At 39.2% G+C, this 19,583-nt stretch overlaps 2 protein-coding genes across 4 annotated transcripts in view; one reads left to right on the top strand and one right to left on the bottom strand.

The window, feature by feature from the left end:
- The window catches only part of LOC140190611 (kelch-like protein 31), a 41,530-nt gene extending 34,842 nt beyond the window's left edge, over window positions 1–6,688 (top strand). For both annotated transcript variants that reach the window (XM_072247314.1, XM_072247313.1), the window contains one exon: window positions 1,114–6,688. In XM_072247314.1, coding sequence (XP_072103415.1) covers window positions 1,114–1,846 — 733 coding nt within the window. In that variant the 3' untranslated portion in view covers window positions 1,847–6,688. The remainder of the gene's footprint in view (window positions 1–1,113) is intronic.
- A 1,182-nt stretch (window positions 6,689–7,870) lies between these two features.
- On the bottom strand, window positions 7,871–16,825 carry rpl11 (ribosomal protein L11). 2 transcript variants are annotated; one of them, XM_072247315.1, is made up of 6 exons: window positions 16,596–16,811; window positions 13,915–14,065; window positions 13,685–13,791; window positions 10,857–10,988; window positions 8,045–8,155; window positions 7,871–7,945 (listed from the first exon to the last, which is right to left on the bottom strand). In XM_072247315.1, exons 1-6 carry the CDS (start codon window positions 16,599–16,601, stop codon window positions 7,916–7,918), a joined length of 537 nt encoding a protein of 178 aa, XP_072103416.1. In that variant the 5' UTR covers window positions 16,602–16,811; the 3' UTR covers window positions 7,871–7,915. The 2 variants fall into 2 exon arrangements, with proteins under 2 accessions (XP_072103416.1, XP_072103417.1); XM_072247316.1 differs by lacking the exon at window positions 7,871–7,945 and adding an exon at window positions 10,682–10,762 and having other exon boundaries at window positions 8,069–8,155; window positions 16,596–16,825.
- Window positions 16,826–19,583: the final 2,758 nt, after the last annotated feature.

Below are 19,583 nucleotides of genomic sequence, written 5' to 3'. Positions count from 1 at the left end.
CATGCATGCAGGAAGCAGCGCCAATGCAGTCGTTGATGTAGCAAAGGAAAAGTGGGGGACGTGGAGGAACAACACCTTATATTCCGTCTGGGTAGGCTCCAACCTGATGGCATGAACATTGACTTCTCTAACTTCCGCTAATGCCCCACCTCCCCCTGTACCCCATCTGTTATTTATTTATATACACACATTCTTTCTCTCTCTCTCTCTCTCTCTCCTTTTTCTCCCTCTGTCCCTCTAACTATACCCCTTGCCCATCCTCTGGGTTTTTCCCCCCTCCCCCTTTTCCTTCTCCCTGGGCCTCCTGTCCCATGATCCTCTCATATCCCTTTTGCCAATCACCTGTCCAGCTCTTGGCTCCATCCCTCCCCCTCCTGTCTTCTCCTATCATTTTGGATCTCCCTCTCCCCTTCCCACTTTCAAATCTCTTACTAACTCTTCCTTCAGTTAGTCCTGATGAAGGGTCTCGGCCCAAAACGTCGACTGTACCTCTTCCAATAGATGCTGCCTGGCCTGCTGCGTTCACCAGCAACTTTGATGTGTGTTGCTTGAATTTCCAGCACCTGCAGAATTCCTCGTGTTTATGATTCAAAAAGATATTTCTTTCCCTGGGATCGTCTCTAATGTATAAGCAAATTATTTCATAGTCATTGAAACTTCTCATGGCTGATTACAAACTACTAAAACTCTTTTTTTTTATTAGAAATCCAAGTGAATAGTCAATGCAAAATTAAATGGCTTGCATTTATACAGCGTCTTTCACCATCCTGGGACAGGCCACTTACCATCAAGACCAATGAAGTGCCTTGTTAATATTCAGCCTTTTGAATGTATCTGCAAATTTATCAGATGATAGCAAAGGGAATCACAGGAATCATTCTTGATCTTTTTCCTTACATCATATCTGATATTGATTGATAGTTATGAAATTCATAACCTTATTATCTTTGATGCATAACCTTGCATGGTGGGCAGCTATCGATGGGGAATCTTGTCTTTATTGCCTATGAATTCCCATGCAAAAATCAAAATCTAATTAAATCATGAGCTTGATTCTGTCTCTCCAAAAAATCTATAAATTCACTGATTTTTTTTTAAAAAATTCTTTTTCAGGTATGATCCTCGTTTCAATACTTGGTTTCACCTCTCCAGCATGCTCCAGAAGCGAACCCACTTCAGCATGTGTGCTTATAACGGCCTCCTCTTTGCTGTGGGGGGTCGGAATCTGGAAGGTCCTCTAACATCCATAGAATGTTACGTCCCTTCCACCAACCAGTGGCAGATGAAGGCTCCAATGGAGGTCTCCCGCTGCTGCCATGCTTCTGCAGTGAACGACGGGCAGATCCTGGTATCTGGTGGCTACATTAACAATGGCTACTCCCGCACTGTTTGCACCTACGACCCTACAACGGATACGTGGAAAGACCGTGCCAGCCTGAGCACCTCGAGAGGCTGGCACTGTTCCATCACCCTCAGCGATTATAGCTACGTGATGGGTGGCAGTCAGCTTGGACCGCACGGTGAGCGAGTCGATGTGTTAACGACTGAACGCTACAGTGCCTACAACGGCCAGTGGAGCTACGTGGCTCCTCTATCGATTGGCGTGAGCACTGCAGGTGCAACAACCCTGAACGACAGAATCTATCTAGTTGGAGGCTGGAATGAAAGTACAAAAAAGTACCAGAGTTGCATCCAAGTCTACAACCCTGATCTGAATGAATGGACTGAGGAAGATGATCTACCTGAAGCCACCGTGGGTGTTTCTTGTTGCACCATCATGTTACCCAACAACAAACTTAGAGAGTCTAGAGCAAGTTCTGTGGCATCTGCAGCAATCAGTATCTGATGAGCATCATGTTCTAATTACAAAAAAAAATCTCCCCCCACATCCCATGCTGAGGAATCTAAACCCTACGTTACTACACCATTCCTGCCCCATTCCATGAATAATATCCTAGATCAGGCTGAAGCAGCGGGTGGTTCTTCCTTACGACCCACAAAGTTTTATCTGTATGGAAGAGCTCGGCAAATCTTCTAAACCACAATTGCGCCCCCAACACTGTGAAGTGCAGAGATATTTTCTCTTTCCAAGCAAGTTTCATCAAATATTTTTTGCGAAGGTAGTCCAAAATGCAAAGTCGTATCTACTTATCAAATTGAACAATTCACTGGCCTTGGGAGCCTCCAAGACACAATCGTATCATGGACAATGACTATCAAAAGCATTATCTGATTCTATTATGACCTGTATGTGGAGAACAAAAGGTTTTACTTCTGGAATACAGACTTGGTAAAGTTGCATCAATATTAACCAGCTCGAGTGAGGAAGACCCATCAAAAAGTAAACTAAGTTTAAAATGTATGTTACATCTCGAGTTCAGAAGTCAGAAAAGGAATATCTGTATTCTCCCTTTTTTAACATCTCCAAGGTAGTGACTGTTTGTACGTAAAAGGTAAGGTCTTAACTTCCAATGAGTAGTGATGGCTGTGCCTCTCCACAAAGCTTTGCTGAACATTTGACAATGTTTAGGCAGCCTCACTGGGTACCGTCGAACTAGTTGGGAAGGCTTACAGGTACTGCTTCTGTTGATCATTTTAAATGTATCAATCAAACATCAAAAATTAAGATGAAAGCTCAATGATTTAAAGAATGGGTTCTTTGATTTCAATGATTTAAAAAAAATGGGTCTTCCAGAATTGATTTTAGAACAACAACAATCATTTAAATCAGATGCGTTACTGGCTGATGGAAGTAAAGGTGTGAATCTTGGGTTGCTGACTTTGATCAGCTCTGTGATAATGAGGTTGTGAAAAACAGCGTTAAGATAGATATATTTGCAATTGTTTATGTAGTAGGAAGGGAAGGTATGTTGTAGTAATTCCATTATTTACAGAAATTGGGAAGATGCAGTATATCACCTCCTGAAGCTTGAACTTTTAACTATAAAGTTAACAAGTATGAACAGAAAAGTGATTGAGATGTTATTGGTGTCTTCATTTTAACACTCCCCCAAGCCCCAGAATTGAAAGGAGTTCTCTTTCTACCTTAGTAACATTTATTTTTTTAAAAAGGTGTTGAAAAATCCATTCTGTTTCCTTGGTGCAAGCTCCAACAATTCAGAAGGCCAAGACACAAATCAATACATAGTGTTAGAAATACTCAGTAAGTCAGGCAGATATGATGTCCAAGGTCAATAGCTCTTTTTAAGAATTGAAAGAACTTGGTTTAAACTGCAAAGGATGGAGAAAAGAAAGAGAACATCTGTGATCGGGTGGACCAAAGGTTGGTCTTGTGATGCACGTTTTCCAAAGCCACCAAAATTAATAACCATGAATAGAGAGAAAGTAAGAATCATGCTGGAACTTCGATATACAGAACAGCCAGAATTCACAGTTAATGCCTTAGCTGGGTAACTTTGCATCAGAGCTGTTCTCTGATAAACGTGAGAGGGTAGTTATCTGAAATTGTTGAATTTACTGTTAAACCTCATCAGATGGAATGTGTCCAGATAAAAGGAGGGCTCCAATTCCTTGAGCTTTCTCTGGGCTTCATTGAAATAGTGCAGGAGTCAAAGACTGAAAACTGAGAGTGAGAATTAAAGTAACAGGAACTCTGAACACTTTGTCTTTAACTTCCTCCACTTTTCTAATGAAGCCCAGCATAACCCTGTACCTTTTCTTTACAGGCATGTTGCAATCCTTGGGCTCGACACAGAGTTCAATATTTTAGATAACTAGCCTTTGTTGTTTTTTTTGCTTTTATGAGAACTGAATACCTCTGATGTAAGTTCACCCACCTATAGGATTAAATTTGTTTTTCCCCTTCTCTTCATAGAGCTGCTGAATATTTCAGCAATCATTGTTTCAGATTTTCAACAATCGCTCTGCATCTCACGATTCCAGCATGAATTTTCCTCTCTTCCACTAATAGTCCTCATTTATCTGTTAACTAAATTACTTCAGCCGCACACTTGGTCACCACCCCATCAAAAACATTTCCTTTGTTATCTCCAAATTAAAGCACGTACAGATCTCAACTTTTCAGTTCCAAAGAAGGGCTGTTGACCCAAACGGCAATTGTTCTTCCTCTCTTCTAACATGGGGACTGACCTACTGAGTATTCCCAGTACTTTGTTTTTATTTCAGATTTCCATTATTTGCAGCTTTTGATTTTCAAAATACAAATAAGAAACTGGGAGAGGGACAGTCATGTGCCTGAAATATTAACTCAGCCTTCCATTGTCCATTGATACTGCTGGGCCCGCTGAATGTTTTCAGCTCATAATTTATACTTATAATAATGAATAATAATAATAATAATGAATCCCAAGAACAAAACAGGATGGGAGATGTAAATAGCCATTTCCCTAAATGAGTTCAAATATCAGCACCAAGTCTGAAGATTTCTGCCTACATAGAACTTTACTTTTAACTGGATTGAATAAAATGGTTCGTCCAATAGTAATGAGGATTGAGCTTAAGAATTAGTCCTTGGTGGAAATCAAATGAAACATAGCTGTAATGAACGTGAATAAAAAGGAGGGACATTTGGTTCTTACGGTCAAACAATCATAGATTGAAAATATCTAACCAAATATGTGGCAAACTAAAGACTATCCATCATATTGCAAGTTTAAGATAAAGACTTGTGAATTTGCTTTAATGACGTTATTGGTTCACAGCTAAAATATTACGCAAAATGCTAAACAATTATAGGAAGAGGAACAAAAAATAGCTCAGCCCACCATGTTCTGTTTTAAGTACTGCAACATCTGTCTTAATTAAGATGTGGTGTAAATCCCAGCAGAGGCAAATGCTTGAGCCTAGTCTAATCCTCTCCCTTAAAATGCAGAACAAAGATAAAAATATGTATTTAGTCCAGAATTTAGGAAGATTTTAGACATGACATGAAGAAAAATAAAAGCTGACAGCAGGTACTTCAAAACAGAATGATATTGGTTGGTTCAGTATTTCCTGGGAGCTGCAAGTCATTCATCTACTTGTCCCTGCCACAAGTGGATCCCCAGCGAGAACATACTGACCTGATACATCCATAAATCCCAGAAGTACTTTGACATTAAAACCTTTAACATACTATAAAGACGAAAGTACATTTATTTAAATTAGATTTTTGAAATAAGTTACCTAAAACCTGCTTGCCTCTCTATTTGGAATGAATGGCTTCATTGTGGATTGTTCAGATTTTCTAGTATACATAACGTCTGGGAAACTTGCAGGAGGTTTTTGCTCCACTGCCAGACTCCATGACAAATCCAATGTCCCAGCACATTCAGAGTAAGAGCAGCAAGGCCCTGTCAGAAAGTTTGGGATTTTCATTGTGTTAACGCATAGTGACATGGAAGACCTGAGCATCCTGACGGTGTGTGGGAAAATGGCGTATGCCACACACAGAACTAGAAAATTAATTTTTTTGTTGATTCTAGAATTGCATTTAACCTAACTCAGCTTGGAATATAATTACATTTCAAGTTTAGTTACAAGTAACAATTGTAATTTCTGTACGGATCTCAGAAACGTGAAGATGATAAAACCGTGATGGTGGTGAAAAGCTTTAGTGTTGGTTTTAAGAAAAGGCAAAAAGCTTTAAGAAAGATTATAGTGCAGTTAATGGAATCTTGAGCAGTTTAAGGTATTGCATTTTTAAATGTTGAGGTTAATGTAAGAGAATAAGAAAGGTCACTGAAAAAGGTTAATGTTGACTTGCTTGTTAATGAAAGCTAATGTCCAGTGTTTTTTTTTTAAAACATGGCAATACAGTTGATACTGTTTCTTTTGCCAAAGTTACAAACATGTCAAATATCCTTGCAATGTACAATTATAAAATATTATCAATGCTGGAAATTGCCAGGTATGGGTTTTACAGGAATTAAACAGGTAGGGGGAGAAACGTTACAGAGAACTACACTAAATCACCAGTCTAGCATTCAACTGCAAGCTCAGCTTTGATGTACTGAGATTCTGTCAAGGCTTGACTATGGCCTTCAAGAATCAGGCAAGCACAGAAAATAGATATGTGTATCAAAAAGAAGTCAGCTACATGATATCTCTTCAAGAAAGTTACCACTGTAAAATAAACATTTGATACCAGTTGAACTATCTTCAGCTTTTACTGCTGACATTTTCCAATTTTGTATTTACTATTGCTAACATATTAACTTGGAAGGCAACAGAGGCATTACCGATCACGAGAGAAAAAATGAATACGGAACAAATACACAAAATAACCAGATTGAACCCGAACAGATTTCCTAATTTTAGAATAAGATTATTTCACCGAAATCTTATTTGTATTCAAATAGGATAATTATTAAGAACCCTCACCCCTGCCAACCCTTTGCCAACACCAGCACTGAAATTTCTCCAATATGATTAAATGGAATGGTTTCAACCAGTCAAGTCAAGCTTCACTTGTCCAAACTTCATTCTTCTCCAGAGGGAGTCATTTCCAATCTTTAGACAGTATAACACTGGTAGACAGGCTGTGACTGAAGTTAGTAAAGGTTTTGTGAACAACAGAGAAAGTAAAAATGGTTTGTTGAATTTAAAAGAAAATTGCCTTGATCCATTACAAAAATGTCTGTCTCCTTGCATATTCACTGTCATAAAAGGTGATTTACTATTTGTGTGAATAAAAATATATAAATGGTAAACACTGCGCTTTCATTGTATTTATCACTTCCCTCACATTTATAGATTTTACACAATGTAATGCCATACTGAATTTTTAAGGGTGCTTCATTTCAATCTATTGGCTAATTAAAAATCTATTAATTAGCCAATTGATTGAGTTGAAGCACTCTTAAAATTGCTCTGCAAAATGAACCAATATTAGATAGATTAAAAAGTATTAGAAATCCTCAGAACCATAATTCTGTATTAATATTCTAGCTATGCACTCTATTAGAATGAGAAATTATGAATAGTGTTTTCCCTTAAAAGGATGAAAATAATAAAATGCTAGAAAAAAAGAATGTTTACAACATAGTTAGAAAGTGATAGTGAATGTTTATGATCAAAGCTAGACATTAAGAAGCTCCCTAAGGAATGTGTGTAAAGGTAAAATGAAAGCACATAAAACTAAGAACACAGAGCCAGTTCTAGCATTTCAAGACCTGGCTGATAGAGTAAAATCCCAATATCAAAGAACCTTCTACAGTGAACCTAGATAGCAAGAGGATAGGAATTGAGAAGTTAAGTTCCTCAGTGCCAAATTGCCCAATTGACATTACAAATGTTCCCAATAATGAATTCATGGTGAATCTCCCACCTCACCAAGAACATAATCGTGAAGTCGCATTTGCTAAGCTCAGAATGTCCTATTCCTTTTGAACAATCACTCAGAACTGTACTGTCAAGGGTGATAGTGGAGTGAAATACAAAGGCCATTTAAGGGGTTCTTGGATAGGTACATGAATATGCAGAAAATCGAGGGATACAGACATTGTGTAGCGGAAAGAATTAGTTTAGCTGCTAGATTCATTACAGATTGACACAACACTGTGGGCTAAAGAGTCTGTTCCTGTGCTGTACTCTTCTCTGTTGGCAAGGCTATGTTGAGTGTGCACAACTGGAAAATTACTTAAATGTTTAAGCTTTGACTTGAAGAATGAGCATTTGGATGAGGGATTGACTGATGGCACTTAACCACATGCACATGAGAAGGCATACAAGGCTGCCAGTTCTAGCAAAACTACTCACCAAAATGTGAAAGATGCCCCATCACTGGACATGGTAATGGAATTATTCTATACATTTTTAAACATTTGAATAAAGCAAGCAAGTAGTACATTTGATAGATAGTTTTACCCAATCCAAATGACAACGATGCTCACTACACTGACAACAAATAGATTATGGATTAGATTTTTCCTTTATTGATAGTTCTGAAACACTTTCATTTTCCTGGGAGAATGATACCATCATACTGTAAACAAAAAGGGAAAAGGAAAGCATTAGTAAGTGAAATGTCTTAGATACAAAGACAACCCAGAGCAGTGACTTAAATCTGGAAAGCTTAAGGTACCTTTTGCTGAAACCAGCGCATGGCCTCCTCCTTGCTGATCCTGTGCTTAGCTCCAATGCGGCCACGCTTACGCTTTTTATCAGCAATGCTGAAGCCTGGTCTACCCAGAACCTACAAAACGAGGAGAGACTGGAATCACACCAGAGATAGTCTGCAGGCAAAGGAAAAGTTCTCTTCACCAAAGCTGGCAGTATTAAAAAAATGCTGTATATCTGTCGGGAGTGAGCATTCTCAGACAGTGGGAAACTACAAAGAAGATGGACTGAACTAAGCAACTGAAACCAATGATTTCCGCTGGTAAATAGAGGTTTTAGGGAAGACTAAACTTGTGAAGCAAATATAAATGCATATAGTCAATGGGAAAAGTGGTTGAACATATAGACAACATAGGCAGTACAAGAGAGAGGAGGACTAAGGAACTCCCTTATATAAATGAGGCAAAATGAAAGTGTAGGAATGAAAAAAGAAATTAAATAACCCAATTTATAAATTTTAAGGCGTAGAGCAAAAGTGTGGCAATAAGTAGATAAATCTGAATTAAGAGTTTGATTGCAGTCAACAGAACAAATTGTTATTGATGAAAATGCTTAAATAGAAACTGTCTGAAATTGGTTGAGCACAAAGTGTGCAGTGAATTATTATTATTTGATCTGTCACAAAGAATGACATTGGCAATCAACTTTAATAAAATGTGGTTCTGAAATTGACTAAAAGATAAATAGCTCAATATAAGACAGCAGGTCACAAACTCGAGAAAATCTGCGGATGCTGGAAATCCAAAGCAACGCACACACAAAATGCTGCAGGATCTCAGCAAGCCAGGAAAGATCTATGGAAAAGAATAAACTGTCGCTGTTTTGAGCCGAAACCCTTCATCAGTCCTGATGACTTCCTCCAGTATTTTGTGGGTGTTGCATAGGGTGGTAAGTGTTTCCCTGATCACAATTCTATTGGAATATTGTCAAGGGCTGTGGATTTCATGGACAAAGAAGATGATGAATCATTTAAAAGCAAATGAAGCACCAGCTTTGGAAAATAAAATGGACAAAGTTTAAAGGTGGTGAACTGAAGATGATAGTGGGTAGTCAATAACCAAATTAAATGTTGATTAGAAACATGAGAACAGGTAGAAAGACACATACAGGAAGTATTATGGGCCATAAAAATGTCAATGCTTCTGTCAATACAAGATTAATGACAATTCAGTAGATTATCTTCTACAGTAAAGCTTTTGAAATGGATTGTTAATCAGAAGAAATTACATTTTTATCTGCTATGCATGAATGTTGTTTCGACATATGGTTAGAACATCGATAATGAATGGTTACGGAGAGAATCTGTAATTTAAGAACTGTGTAAACATTTAAGAAATTTTAATTTTAATTAAATTGGAACAGGAATAAGTTTACAGCAGATAAGTCTAGTTGAAGAAAAACACTGACAACATTTTAAGTGTTCCTACTTTCCTTTAGTAGGATCCAGGGGACACTCGCAGGATGTTTGCCTTCATTGTCGTTCTCAGCTTGCTCCATCAACATGTCCTGAAACCACCCAAGAGTCTCCCCAAATGTTATTATTAAGAACAGATACCATTGTATGCCCTGCCTCAGCAAATTATGACTCAAACTTTTTCAAAATTGTGAGTAGCTTAATCATTGTTTACGAGTAACAAACAGCATATGACCTAGAGATATCACAAACTATAGCTCCATTTGAATATCAGTATCTTCCATTCTCCCATCAAATGCTGCTAACCATTGGTTGGATAAAAGGAAGAATCATTAAAATAACCGTAGTTTACCTATTACTACCCAGCCAAGATATATTTCCCCTTCCTCTCCAATTTTTTCCCCTCCCCTGAAGGCAGGCACTCCTTACTCAAGTGCAGTTCCACAGATTTGGTCTGTTAGTACATCCAAGTAGCCTTTCTCCTTTTGTGAGTATAGGCAATAAACAGCAATCATCACAAGTTTAGCTGATCCTCATAAGACAGTTACAATGGTCCAAGAATATCAGCACCTGGAAACTTTGGACCTCAGGGCCAAGGATTGATCCTTGCTGGCTAATGAGATGCAAAACATAATTTTGCAGTACAGTAAATAAGTTAGTCTCACTGGGACTATTAAAAAAAAAATCACAACCTCACCTGGAGTACATTATGCAGTTTTGATTTTCAAATCTAAATATTTATATTCTTGCCTTGGAGTCAAGGCATCAGTTCTGTGGACTAATTCCTGGAATGAAGAATCATCCTCAAGGAAAGACAATGCAAAGTTGGTATATACTAACCAGAGATGAGATCAATGAGAGGTGATCTCTTTGAGAGAGTGACCTCCATGTTTCAAGGGGTGATGTGTGTTTCTAGAAAATGAACCACCCTGCGATTTTCCATGACCAAGAACTACAAATTTAAAAGCTATAGATGAACTGCAAGTTCTTCACAACATGGCGCTCATGCATAGTTTAAAGTAAACCGGGAATAACCAAGGCTACTAACCAGCACAATTTAACCAAATCCCTCATCTATCACATCAGTGCAGAATGGCACCTATAGGAACATTTTTTAAAAAAAAGTATTGGATTGTTCTGTGAATCTTTTTACTTAATCAGTTTTTTTTGTGGATTTTTTTTACTTACTTTATGGACAGCAGCACTGAAAGTGACCTGCTAAGATAAGTTCTTGGCCTGGAGTCGATGATGCTGGGCTGGGAAGAAGGTCTCACAAGGGGGAATTAGTTTTGAGTAGCATTAAAATCACATTCACTCAAACATTTTAATCATGAAAGGCAACTGTATAACTGATGGCACATACCACATAAAAATCCAAACCATAGATACCAATGCTTGGGTCATACTTGATACCCAAATCAATATGCTCCTGAATGCCAAAGCCAAAGTTGCCAGTATCAGAGAAGTTATTTTTCCTCAACTCATATTCGCGAACCTGTAGGTGAAAAGAATTAAAGAAAAAAAATTTTTTAAGAAGTTTTCCTCTAATGCTCCATTTTTATAACACATAATTCACAAATAATTGTCAATTTTAAGAAAACAGCATTTAGGCTCTTCTTGGGCAGCACAGTGGATAGCACAATGTTTTACAGTGCAAGTGATGTGGGTTCAATTCCTGCTGCTGCCTGTAAGGAGTTTGTACGTTCTCCCCGTGACCGTGTGGGTTTCCTCCGGGTGCTCCTGTTTCCTGCCACAGTCCAAAGACGTATCCGTTGGTAGGTTAATTAATCATTGTGATTAGGTTCGGATTGCTGGGCAGCATGACTCAAAGGGCCAGAAAGGCTTATTCTACACTGTATACCAATAAATGAATGAATAAGATAAATAGAAAGATAGAATTATTTTCTAGGAAGAGTTGCTCAAGATTATTCCTAGGTAAACTATAGTTTATTTAGAATATTTCATTTAAATTAAAAGATCTAAAAAAGCTAAAGTAAATAGCAGAGATATTTTGGATTAGCAAAAAAGCAGAGTTTGCAAATGCATGCAAAGTATCCAAAGTTTCTATGTTAATTACAGCCCCAGAATTCAGTCTCAAAGATGACTGTACAGATACATATTCCTTGGAAGGTATTAAATCTTAAGTATTGCAGTCTGAAAACTTAGCGCAAGATTATAGATTCTGCTTTTGGAAAAGCAATTCTATATCAGATTTAAGAATTTGTGTTTATAAACTCTATGCAATAATTATCTCTACAGTCTGACAAGAAATACAAGGCAGTACATATTTTATAAATGAACTGCCATTACTCAATGCAAACATGCAAGAAACACATGCATAATTTAATGAAGTGCTAGATCATGCTTAATTCATACACCAAGGAAAATAACAAGTGAAATTAACGAAGATCTGTCTGTAACTGAAGAAGTGGGTTTCAAGTATTTAGTTTCTCAGTGAAATGAGTAAGAAACCAAAATTACGGCCATTACTTCCATTGACAGTATTTACAACAATTTTCAAAAATTATAGATTCACAGTGGTATTAACCCTCATGAGTAGCACCAATTTATACCACATCCTAGGCACTCATAACCAATTTCTGAAGGTGACAATTTTAAAAAGAGACACACAACTCCACATAAAGAGACAGTTATATCTCAGTCATTTTAATACAATCTATCTCACGCTGGACAGGTCATAGGTCAAATCATTAAAGCAAATCCTCTTATTTATTTATTTAGTGATACAGTGCAGAGTAGTCCCTTTTAGCCATTTGAGCCTCACCACCCCAGCGTCCCGACACCCCCGATGATGTTTCTATCATTCATTCTATGGGTTTTTTTGTTTAGTGGATGTCTGTAAAGAGTAAGAATTTCAGGTTGTATACTGTAGATATTCTCTGATATTAAATTGAACTATTTGAACCATTTGAATCTAATCACGCGACAATTTACAATGACCAGTTAACCTATCCGATATGTCTTTGGACCATGGGAGGAAATCAAAGCACCCAGAGAAAACCCATGCATTCCATGGGGAGGATGTAGAGAGACTCCTAACAGACGGCACCAGAATTGAACTCCAAACTCCAATGCCCTGCTCTGTAATAACGTCAGGCTAACCGTTATACTACCATGGCGCTCCTACAATTTACTACAAATTCCACAAAGAAATTTCCATAATCAAGTTCGCAGACGACACCACAGTGGTTGGCCTGATCAGAGGGGATGACGAGACGGCCTACAGGGACGAGGTCCAGCACCTGGCCGCATGGTGTGCCAACAACAACCTGACCCTTAACACCCAGAAGACCAAGGAGATCGCTGTGGACTTCAGGCATGCTGTGAGCCACACTCACATCCCCATCTACATCAACGGAGCTGTAGTGGAGCATGTATTAAGCTTCAAATTCCTTGGTGTCCGTATTTCCGAGGATCTCACCTGGTCTCTGAGCTCCTTCACCCTGATCAAAAAGGCGCAATAGCGCCTTTATTTCCTGCGGAGCATCAAGAAAGCTCACCTCTGTGTCAGGATACTGACGGACTTTTACCACTGTACCATTGAGAGCATACTCACTAACTGCATCTGAGTGTGGTATAGCAATTGTCCCGTATCGGACCGCAAAGCACTCCAGTGTGTGGTGAAAACTGCCCAGTGGATTATCGGCACCCAATTACCCACCATTGAGAACATCTACCATAAGCGCTGCCTGGGCAGGGTGAAAAGCATTATCAAGGATGCATCTCACTCTAACCATGGACTTTTTACTCTCCTCCCATCCGGTAGGCGCTACAGGAGCCTCCGCTCCCGCACCAGCAGGCGCAGTAAGAGCTTCTTCCCCGAAGCTGTGACCCTGCTGAACCTCACGTCACAGCGCTAAGCAGTATTGCACCCATATTATACTGTCTCAGTACTTTTATATTTCTGTGCTGTAGCACTTACTTTTTATTCGCAGTTATTTTGTAAATAACACTATTCTTCGCATTTCCGGTTAGATGCTAACAGCATTTCATTGGTTTTGTATCTGTACTCAGCACAATGACAATAAAGTTGAATCTAACCTAATCTAATCATTAAACAATTGTCAAGGGGAAAAAGAAACACTTCTAAAATTAAAAAGTTCACCCATCCTTTCAAAAAAGTAAAAATGATTTATATAAACCATTATGAATTGAAGTAAAACAACTTACTTTAAGGCCTTTTTCCAGAATTTCTTCAGCTTTTGCACCGCGGACTGTGCAGTGAACGGCAATCTTTTCATTTCTCCTGATACCAAAAGATCTCACAGTATAGCGAGCTAATGGAGAACAAGTTTTATTTATCAGTACATTCTAAGTCAGCAGAGATAACATGCAAAAGATTTGCACATTAGTGTAAATTCTTCAAAATAGCCCTGTAAGTTTTATAAAGCCCAACACACCTTTGGAGAACACAGGTGTTTGGCCTGTTAGCTGTTCCAGTACTTTTGCAGCTCGAGTGAGTCGATCACCACTTTCACCAACACAGATATTCATACAGAGCTTTCTGATACGAAGCTCACGCATAGGGTTTTCTTTCTTCTCACTTTGGTCCTAAAACACAGTGTCTCTTTAGAAAGCAATATATATTATTAACACAAAATAATCTGCAGATGCTGGGGTCAAAGCAACACTCACAACACGCTGGAGGAACTCAGCAGGTCAGGCAGCATCAGTGGAAACGTCAACCGATCTTTTCCACTGATGCTGCCCGACCTGCTGAGTTCCTCCAGCGTGTTGTGAGTGTCAATATATATTATTTATTTATTGAGATACAGCACATAGTAGGCCCTTTGAGTCCCATTGCCCAGCAATCCCCCGATTTAATCCAAGCCTAATCACGGGACAATTTACAAAGACCAATTAACCTACCAACCAGTACGTCTTTGGACTGTGTGAGGAAACCCACACAGTCACAGGGCGAAGGTACAAACTCCTCACAGACAGCAGCGGGAATTGAATGTGTGTCACCTGTACCGTAAAGCATTGTGCTAACCACTACGCTACCGTGCCATTTTGATGACATTAAAAGGTTTGCTTACAGCTGGTTCAAAATTCAGTCCAGCATTAATAATATCTTTATCTTTCCTCAGCTAAAATTATATCTTTTGTGATTTTTGCCTCTGTACTTGCTCAACAAGTTATAATAGGAAATGCCAAAAGGAATTGAGTACATTTATATATAAAACAAACTGACTCCAAATAGCATCCTTAGATAAATGGCATTTCTATGAATTATTACAGTATGTAATTGATAATGGAAACAAATTGTGACTCTTTTCTTGTTATATATTGGTACTACTATACTCAATAAATTTTACAACAGAACCACAAGTTCCTCAATTTCACCTGTTTCAAAGATCACATAATAGACAATAGGTGCAGGAGTAGGCCATTTGGCCCTTTGAGCCAGCACTGCCATTCACTGTGATCATGGCTGATCATCCACAATCAGTACCCTTTTCCTGCCTTCTCCCCATATCCCTTCACTCCACTATCTTTAAGAGCTCTATCTAACTCTTTCTTGAAAGCATCCAGAGAATTGGCCTCTACTGCCTTCTGAGGCAGAGCATTCCACAGATCCACAACTCTCTGGGTGAAAGTTTTTCCTCAACTCCATTCTAAATGGCCTACCCCTTATTCTTAAACTGTGGCCTCTGGTTCTAGACTCCCCCAACATCAGGAACATGTTCCCTGCCTCTAGCGTGTCCAATCCCTTAATAATCTTATATGTTTCAATCAGATCCCCTCTCATCCTTCTAAATTCCAGTGTATAATCAATCAGGTTGAACTATAATTTTGGTAGACCTAATGACACTGCTGCATAGTCATAGCTAGATTTTATAGGATTATTTACTTCTGTACATTCTTACAAATAGCAATTTTATAAATTATAAACATCACCCTTCTTACACCGCAAATTGTCTACAGTTAACAGAAGTAGATAAAAGGCATTTTCCTGGAGGAGCAAACTTAAAGAGTTAAATTGTATGATTTCAGGTTGTGAATGTTCTTCATTTACAAGATTTTTTGAAAATTAGCAACAATTAACATTTAGACAGGCTGAATGTAAACTTTTATAAAATGTAGACCTTTGTCAAGAGTTATAGATCACTGCTGTAAAAAGATAACACAAATATTCAATCCCTTCTAATGCATGATTTTAATTCCCAAACTGAACTTGTAGCTTACAAAATGAGTTGCACTTCAACAGAACTAAAACTGAAATCCAAACCACTGTGAACAAGAGGCCAGCATTCCACATCTCCAAGCAGATCCCTATGCACCTAACTCTCTCTCAAAAAACACATTTTGAAATCCTTAAAGTCTTGCATTAAAATATGACTATTTAAGAAGTCAGTGTAATGCTCAAAATAAACGTAAACTAGAAGTTAATTGATGTCCTCAGGGTGATCAGTATGCAGTGAAACAAAAGCAGTTTTCCTGAAAGAGCGCGGGGGGGGGGATTACCCCTATATTAGTTAGATATCTAATGATATAACTTCTATATTGTCAGATAAGTATTATATATTGAATTAGATTTCTCTACACCTCTTTCTACAACCTATTACACCCAGAAACGTTCAGTTTGCTGCTTACAGTAACAGGAGTTACTGATTTAATATTTCTTAATTTTTATAATCGCTGTTCCTGACGTTTAAATACATGTGATTAAAGCAAACGTCGCTGCACCTGGTCAGTGTCCGGCCCATCAAATGCCCTTTACACCATTTTATTTGGGTCACCCATATGATACATGGGTTTAATGCAGTCTGTGAGTGTTGGATTCCACCCTCACCGTCCAATCCCGATATCACTACTTTTCCCTTTAAAAATAAAAGCTACTCCTGACAGAAAAGGCTTAAGGTGGTGTAAAACGTAGTAACAGGTGTTGGCCCTAGCAACGCAGAAACTATCGCGTATTCTGCGGCCTACTTTGGCTTTCACATATTTCCGGAGAAGGAGCTTTTGTTCCACTTCAGACTAACAGATAAAAGCGAGCAGAGATTCCCCTCAAACCCCTGATGAGCAGTAGAGAGGCCGAACTGTTCCTTCACCACCCCTCCCCCCTTTGCCTTCTTACCGCCATGTTGGTCGAGAAGATGAATCGGCGACACAGCTCAGAACATTTTTTTTTCCCAGGCCCCGAAACAAGCGGCAGCTGAAGGTCGGCAAAAAATTCTCCTAGTGCCGAATGAACAAAGTAGCGCCACCATCTCCAAGCCAGGAAAAATGCATCCCATCCTCAGCAGCGCAGGGCAGCCATCCCCGACAATGAAACGTCTGAGGGGACAGCCACGAGTGTTTTAGGGGATCCTAAAGCCAAAGGCCCCCTTTATGTGATCCATTCTACATATGGGATCAGAGAAGGGGCCCAACTTATTGCGAAAACGAGTGGCGAATTCTCACTTACGGTGCCAATCAGATTTGCTTGTAATCAAATTTAACTTGTGCATATACCTGACCCGGAATATAGAAGGACAATTATCATCCAGCGTTCTAAATTGTTTTAGTTACGCCCAACTGTTTAGGATGAAGCCAATGGGTGGGACACCTTCTGCAGAAGGAAACCTGCAGCTATTTTGTAACAATGACATTACCATCTTACCTGTAATAGGTCAGAGGTACCAAATTCCAAAATAGTATAAATGAACTTCCAGGATGTAGTCCAAACCACTGTGTTTAGGTTGAAAAAGTGTAATCTAAGCACTGACCCTGTAGTGAGATATTACTGAGTGTTTATGGTCATCTGGTCTTGTTTGCAAAATAGGCTTGGAACTTGTGTTTTTTCATTAGGAGACTAATAATCCATTTTTCTATTTTTTTCTGTCCATGCACACATTTCTAATTCTAAATCTCTCCCTTATGCTAGTAATATAGCCCAAGGATAATCCTGATTGTTCTCTGAAAAGTTTTGGACTTTCGTGGTACATCATTTAAAATCTGATACAACTTAATCAGGGAGCATAAGTAGAAAGAATTACATTTATGTAGAGACTTACACAACTTCAGAATATTCAAATCATCAGACATCACAAACAAAATGCTGGGGGACACTCAGCAGGTTAGGCAGGATATGTGGAGGAAAATGAATAGTCAATGTTTCTAGCCTGGGCCCTTCATCAAAGATGCAGAAGCTGGAGTAAAAGGGAAGGTGAGGGAAAGGAGCAAGACCTGGCAGGTGATAGGTGAATCTAGGTGAGGGAGAAGTAAGAGAGAATGATGTGAGAAGCAAGCTAGGAGGTAATAAGTGGAATAGATGAAGCACTGAAGGAGGAACCTGACATTACCAAAAAGGTGCTTGGGAAGCTGAAAAGCCTGAAGGTAGACAGACTACACCCCATGGTTCTGAAAGAGGTACTTAAAGAGATTTTTGATTGGAGGCATTAGTGATGGTCTTTCAAGAATCACTAGATTCTGGAATTGTTCTAGAGGATTAGAAAATTGCAAATGTCACTCCACTCTTTACAAAGGGAGGGAGGCAGAAGAAAGGAAATTAGAGGCCAGTTAACCTGACTTCAGTGATTGGGAATAAATTGGAGCCCATTTATTAAGGATGAGGTTTCGGGGTACTTGATGAAGTAGGCCAAAGTCAGCATGGTTTAGATGGAAATCTTGCCTCAAATATGTTGGAATTCTTTGAGGAGATGACAGGCAGGATAGACAAAGGAGAGTTAGTGGATGTTGCAGACTTGGATTTTCAGAGGGCCCCTGGCAAGGTGCTACACGTGAGGCTATTTAACAAGAGCCCATGCATTAAAGATACCAGCATGAATAGAAGACTGGCTGATAGGCAGGAGGCAAAGAATCGGAATAAGGGGCCTATTTTAGTTGGCTGCTGGTGACAAGTGGTATTCCACAGAGGTCATATTGACCACTGTTTTCCACATTATGTCAACAATTTAGATGATGGTATTCATGGCTTTGTGGCCAGGTTTGCAGACAATACACGAATAGGTGGAGGGGCAGGTAGCGTCAAGGAATCAGGGAATTTGCAGATTGGGAGAATGGGCAGAGCGGCAGATGGAATATGGTGTGGGGTAGTCTATGGTCATACACTTTGGTAGAAGGAATAGAGGTGTAGACCACTTTTCTGAATAGGAAGAAAAATTCAAAAATCAGAGGTGCAAAGGGACTTGGGAGCCCTTGCACAGGATTCCCTAAAGGTTAACTTGCGGGTGGTAAAGGAAGGCAAATACGATGTTTGCATTCATTTCGGGACCACTAGAATAGACAAACAAGGATTTGATGCTTAGATTTTATAAGCTATTGGTCAGACCTCATTTGTGAACAGTTTTGGACCTCAAAACCTCATTGAAACCTAACAACTATTGAAAGGCCTAGACAGAGTAGATATGGAGGGGTTTTCTAGGACCAGAGGGCACTGCCTCAGGATATGGGGACATCCCTTAAGACTAGATGAGGATTTTTAGCCAGAGGTTGGTGAAAGAGTGGAATTCATTGCCACAGGCAGCCAATTCAGTATATTTAAAGCAGTGGTTGTTAAATTCTTGATTAACCAATTGCCCCCAGGATCAATAAAGTATGACTATAACCAGACAAGGCATCAAAGGTTACAGGGAGAATGGGGTTGAAAGGGATAAATCAGCCATGAGTAAATAGCTTAGACCTGATGAGCTGAGTGACCCAATTCTGCCCCAATGTCTTATGATATTGTAGAACCAAAAGACACTAGTGCAGAATTAAGTCACTCAGAATAAAGGGAAGGGAAATGAGAACCAGAGGGAGGAAGGTGAAGGTGAGGGCAGGAGAGGGAAAAGAAAAATGGTAAAGGAGCCACAGGAATAAGGGGAAACAAAGAGGGGGGGGGTGGGAGGTGTTTATGCCAATATATGGGAGAGGTTATCATTAGTTGGGAGAAATTGATGTTGAATGCAGGAAGCAGCGCCAACATGGAATCACTTAGCCAATGAAAAGGCAGGCATAGCTGGGATGCATGTGAGTGCCTATGCTTACGCCTTCGGTGTGGAGAAAGTGAGAAAAGGCAGGAGTACCAATTCTGCCAGACAGGGCGTGGTAGGTGGCAGGAGGGCAATTGGTTGTGAAGAAA

This window comes from Mobula birostris, chromosome 30 (assembly GCF_030028105.1).
Source record: "Mobula birostris isolate sMobBir1 chromosome 30, sMobBir1.hap1, whole genome shotgun sequence".
NCBI lineage: Eukaryota > Metazoa > Chordata > Chondrichthyes > Myliobatiformes > Myliobatidae > Mobula > Mobula birostris.
The sequence above is the reverse complement of the archived record's forward strand: the minus strand, read 5'-3'. Positions and strand labels throughout refer to the sequence as shown.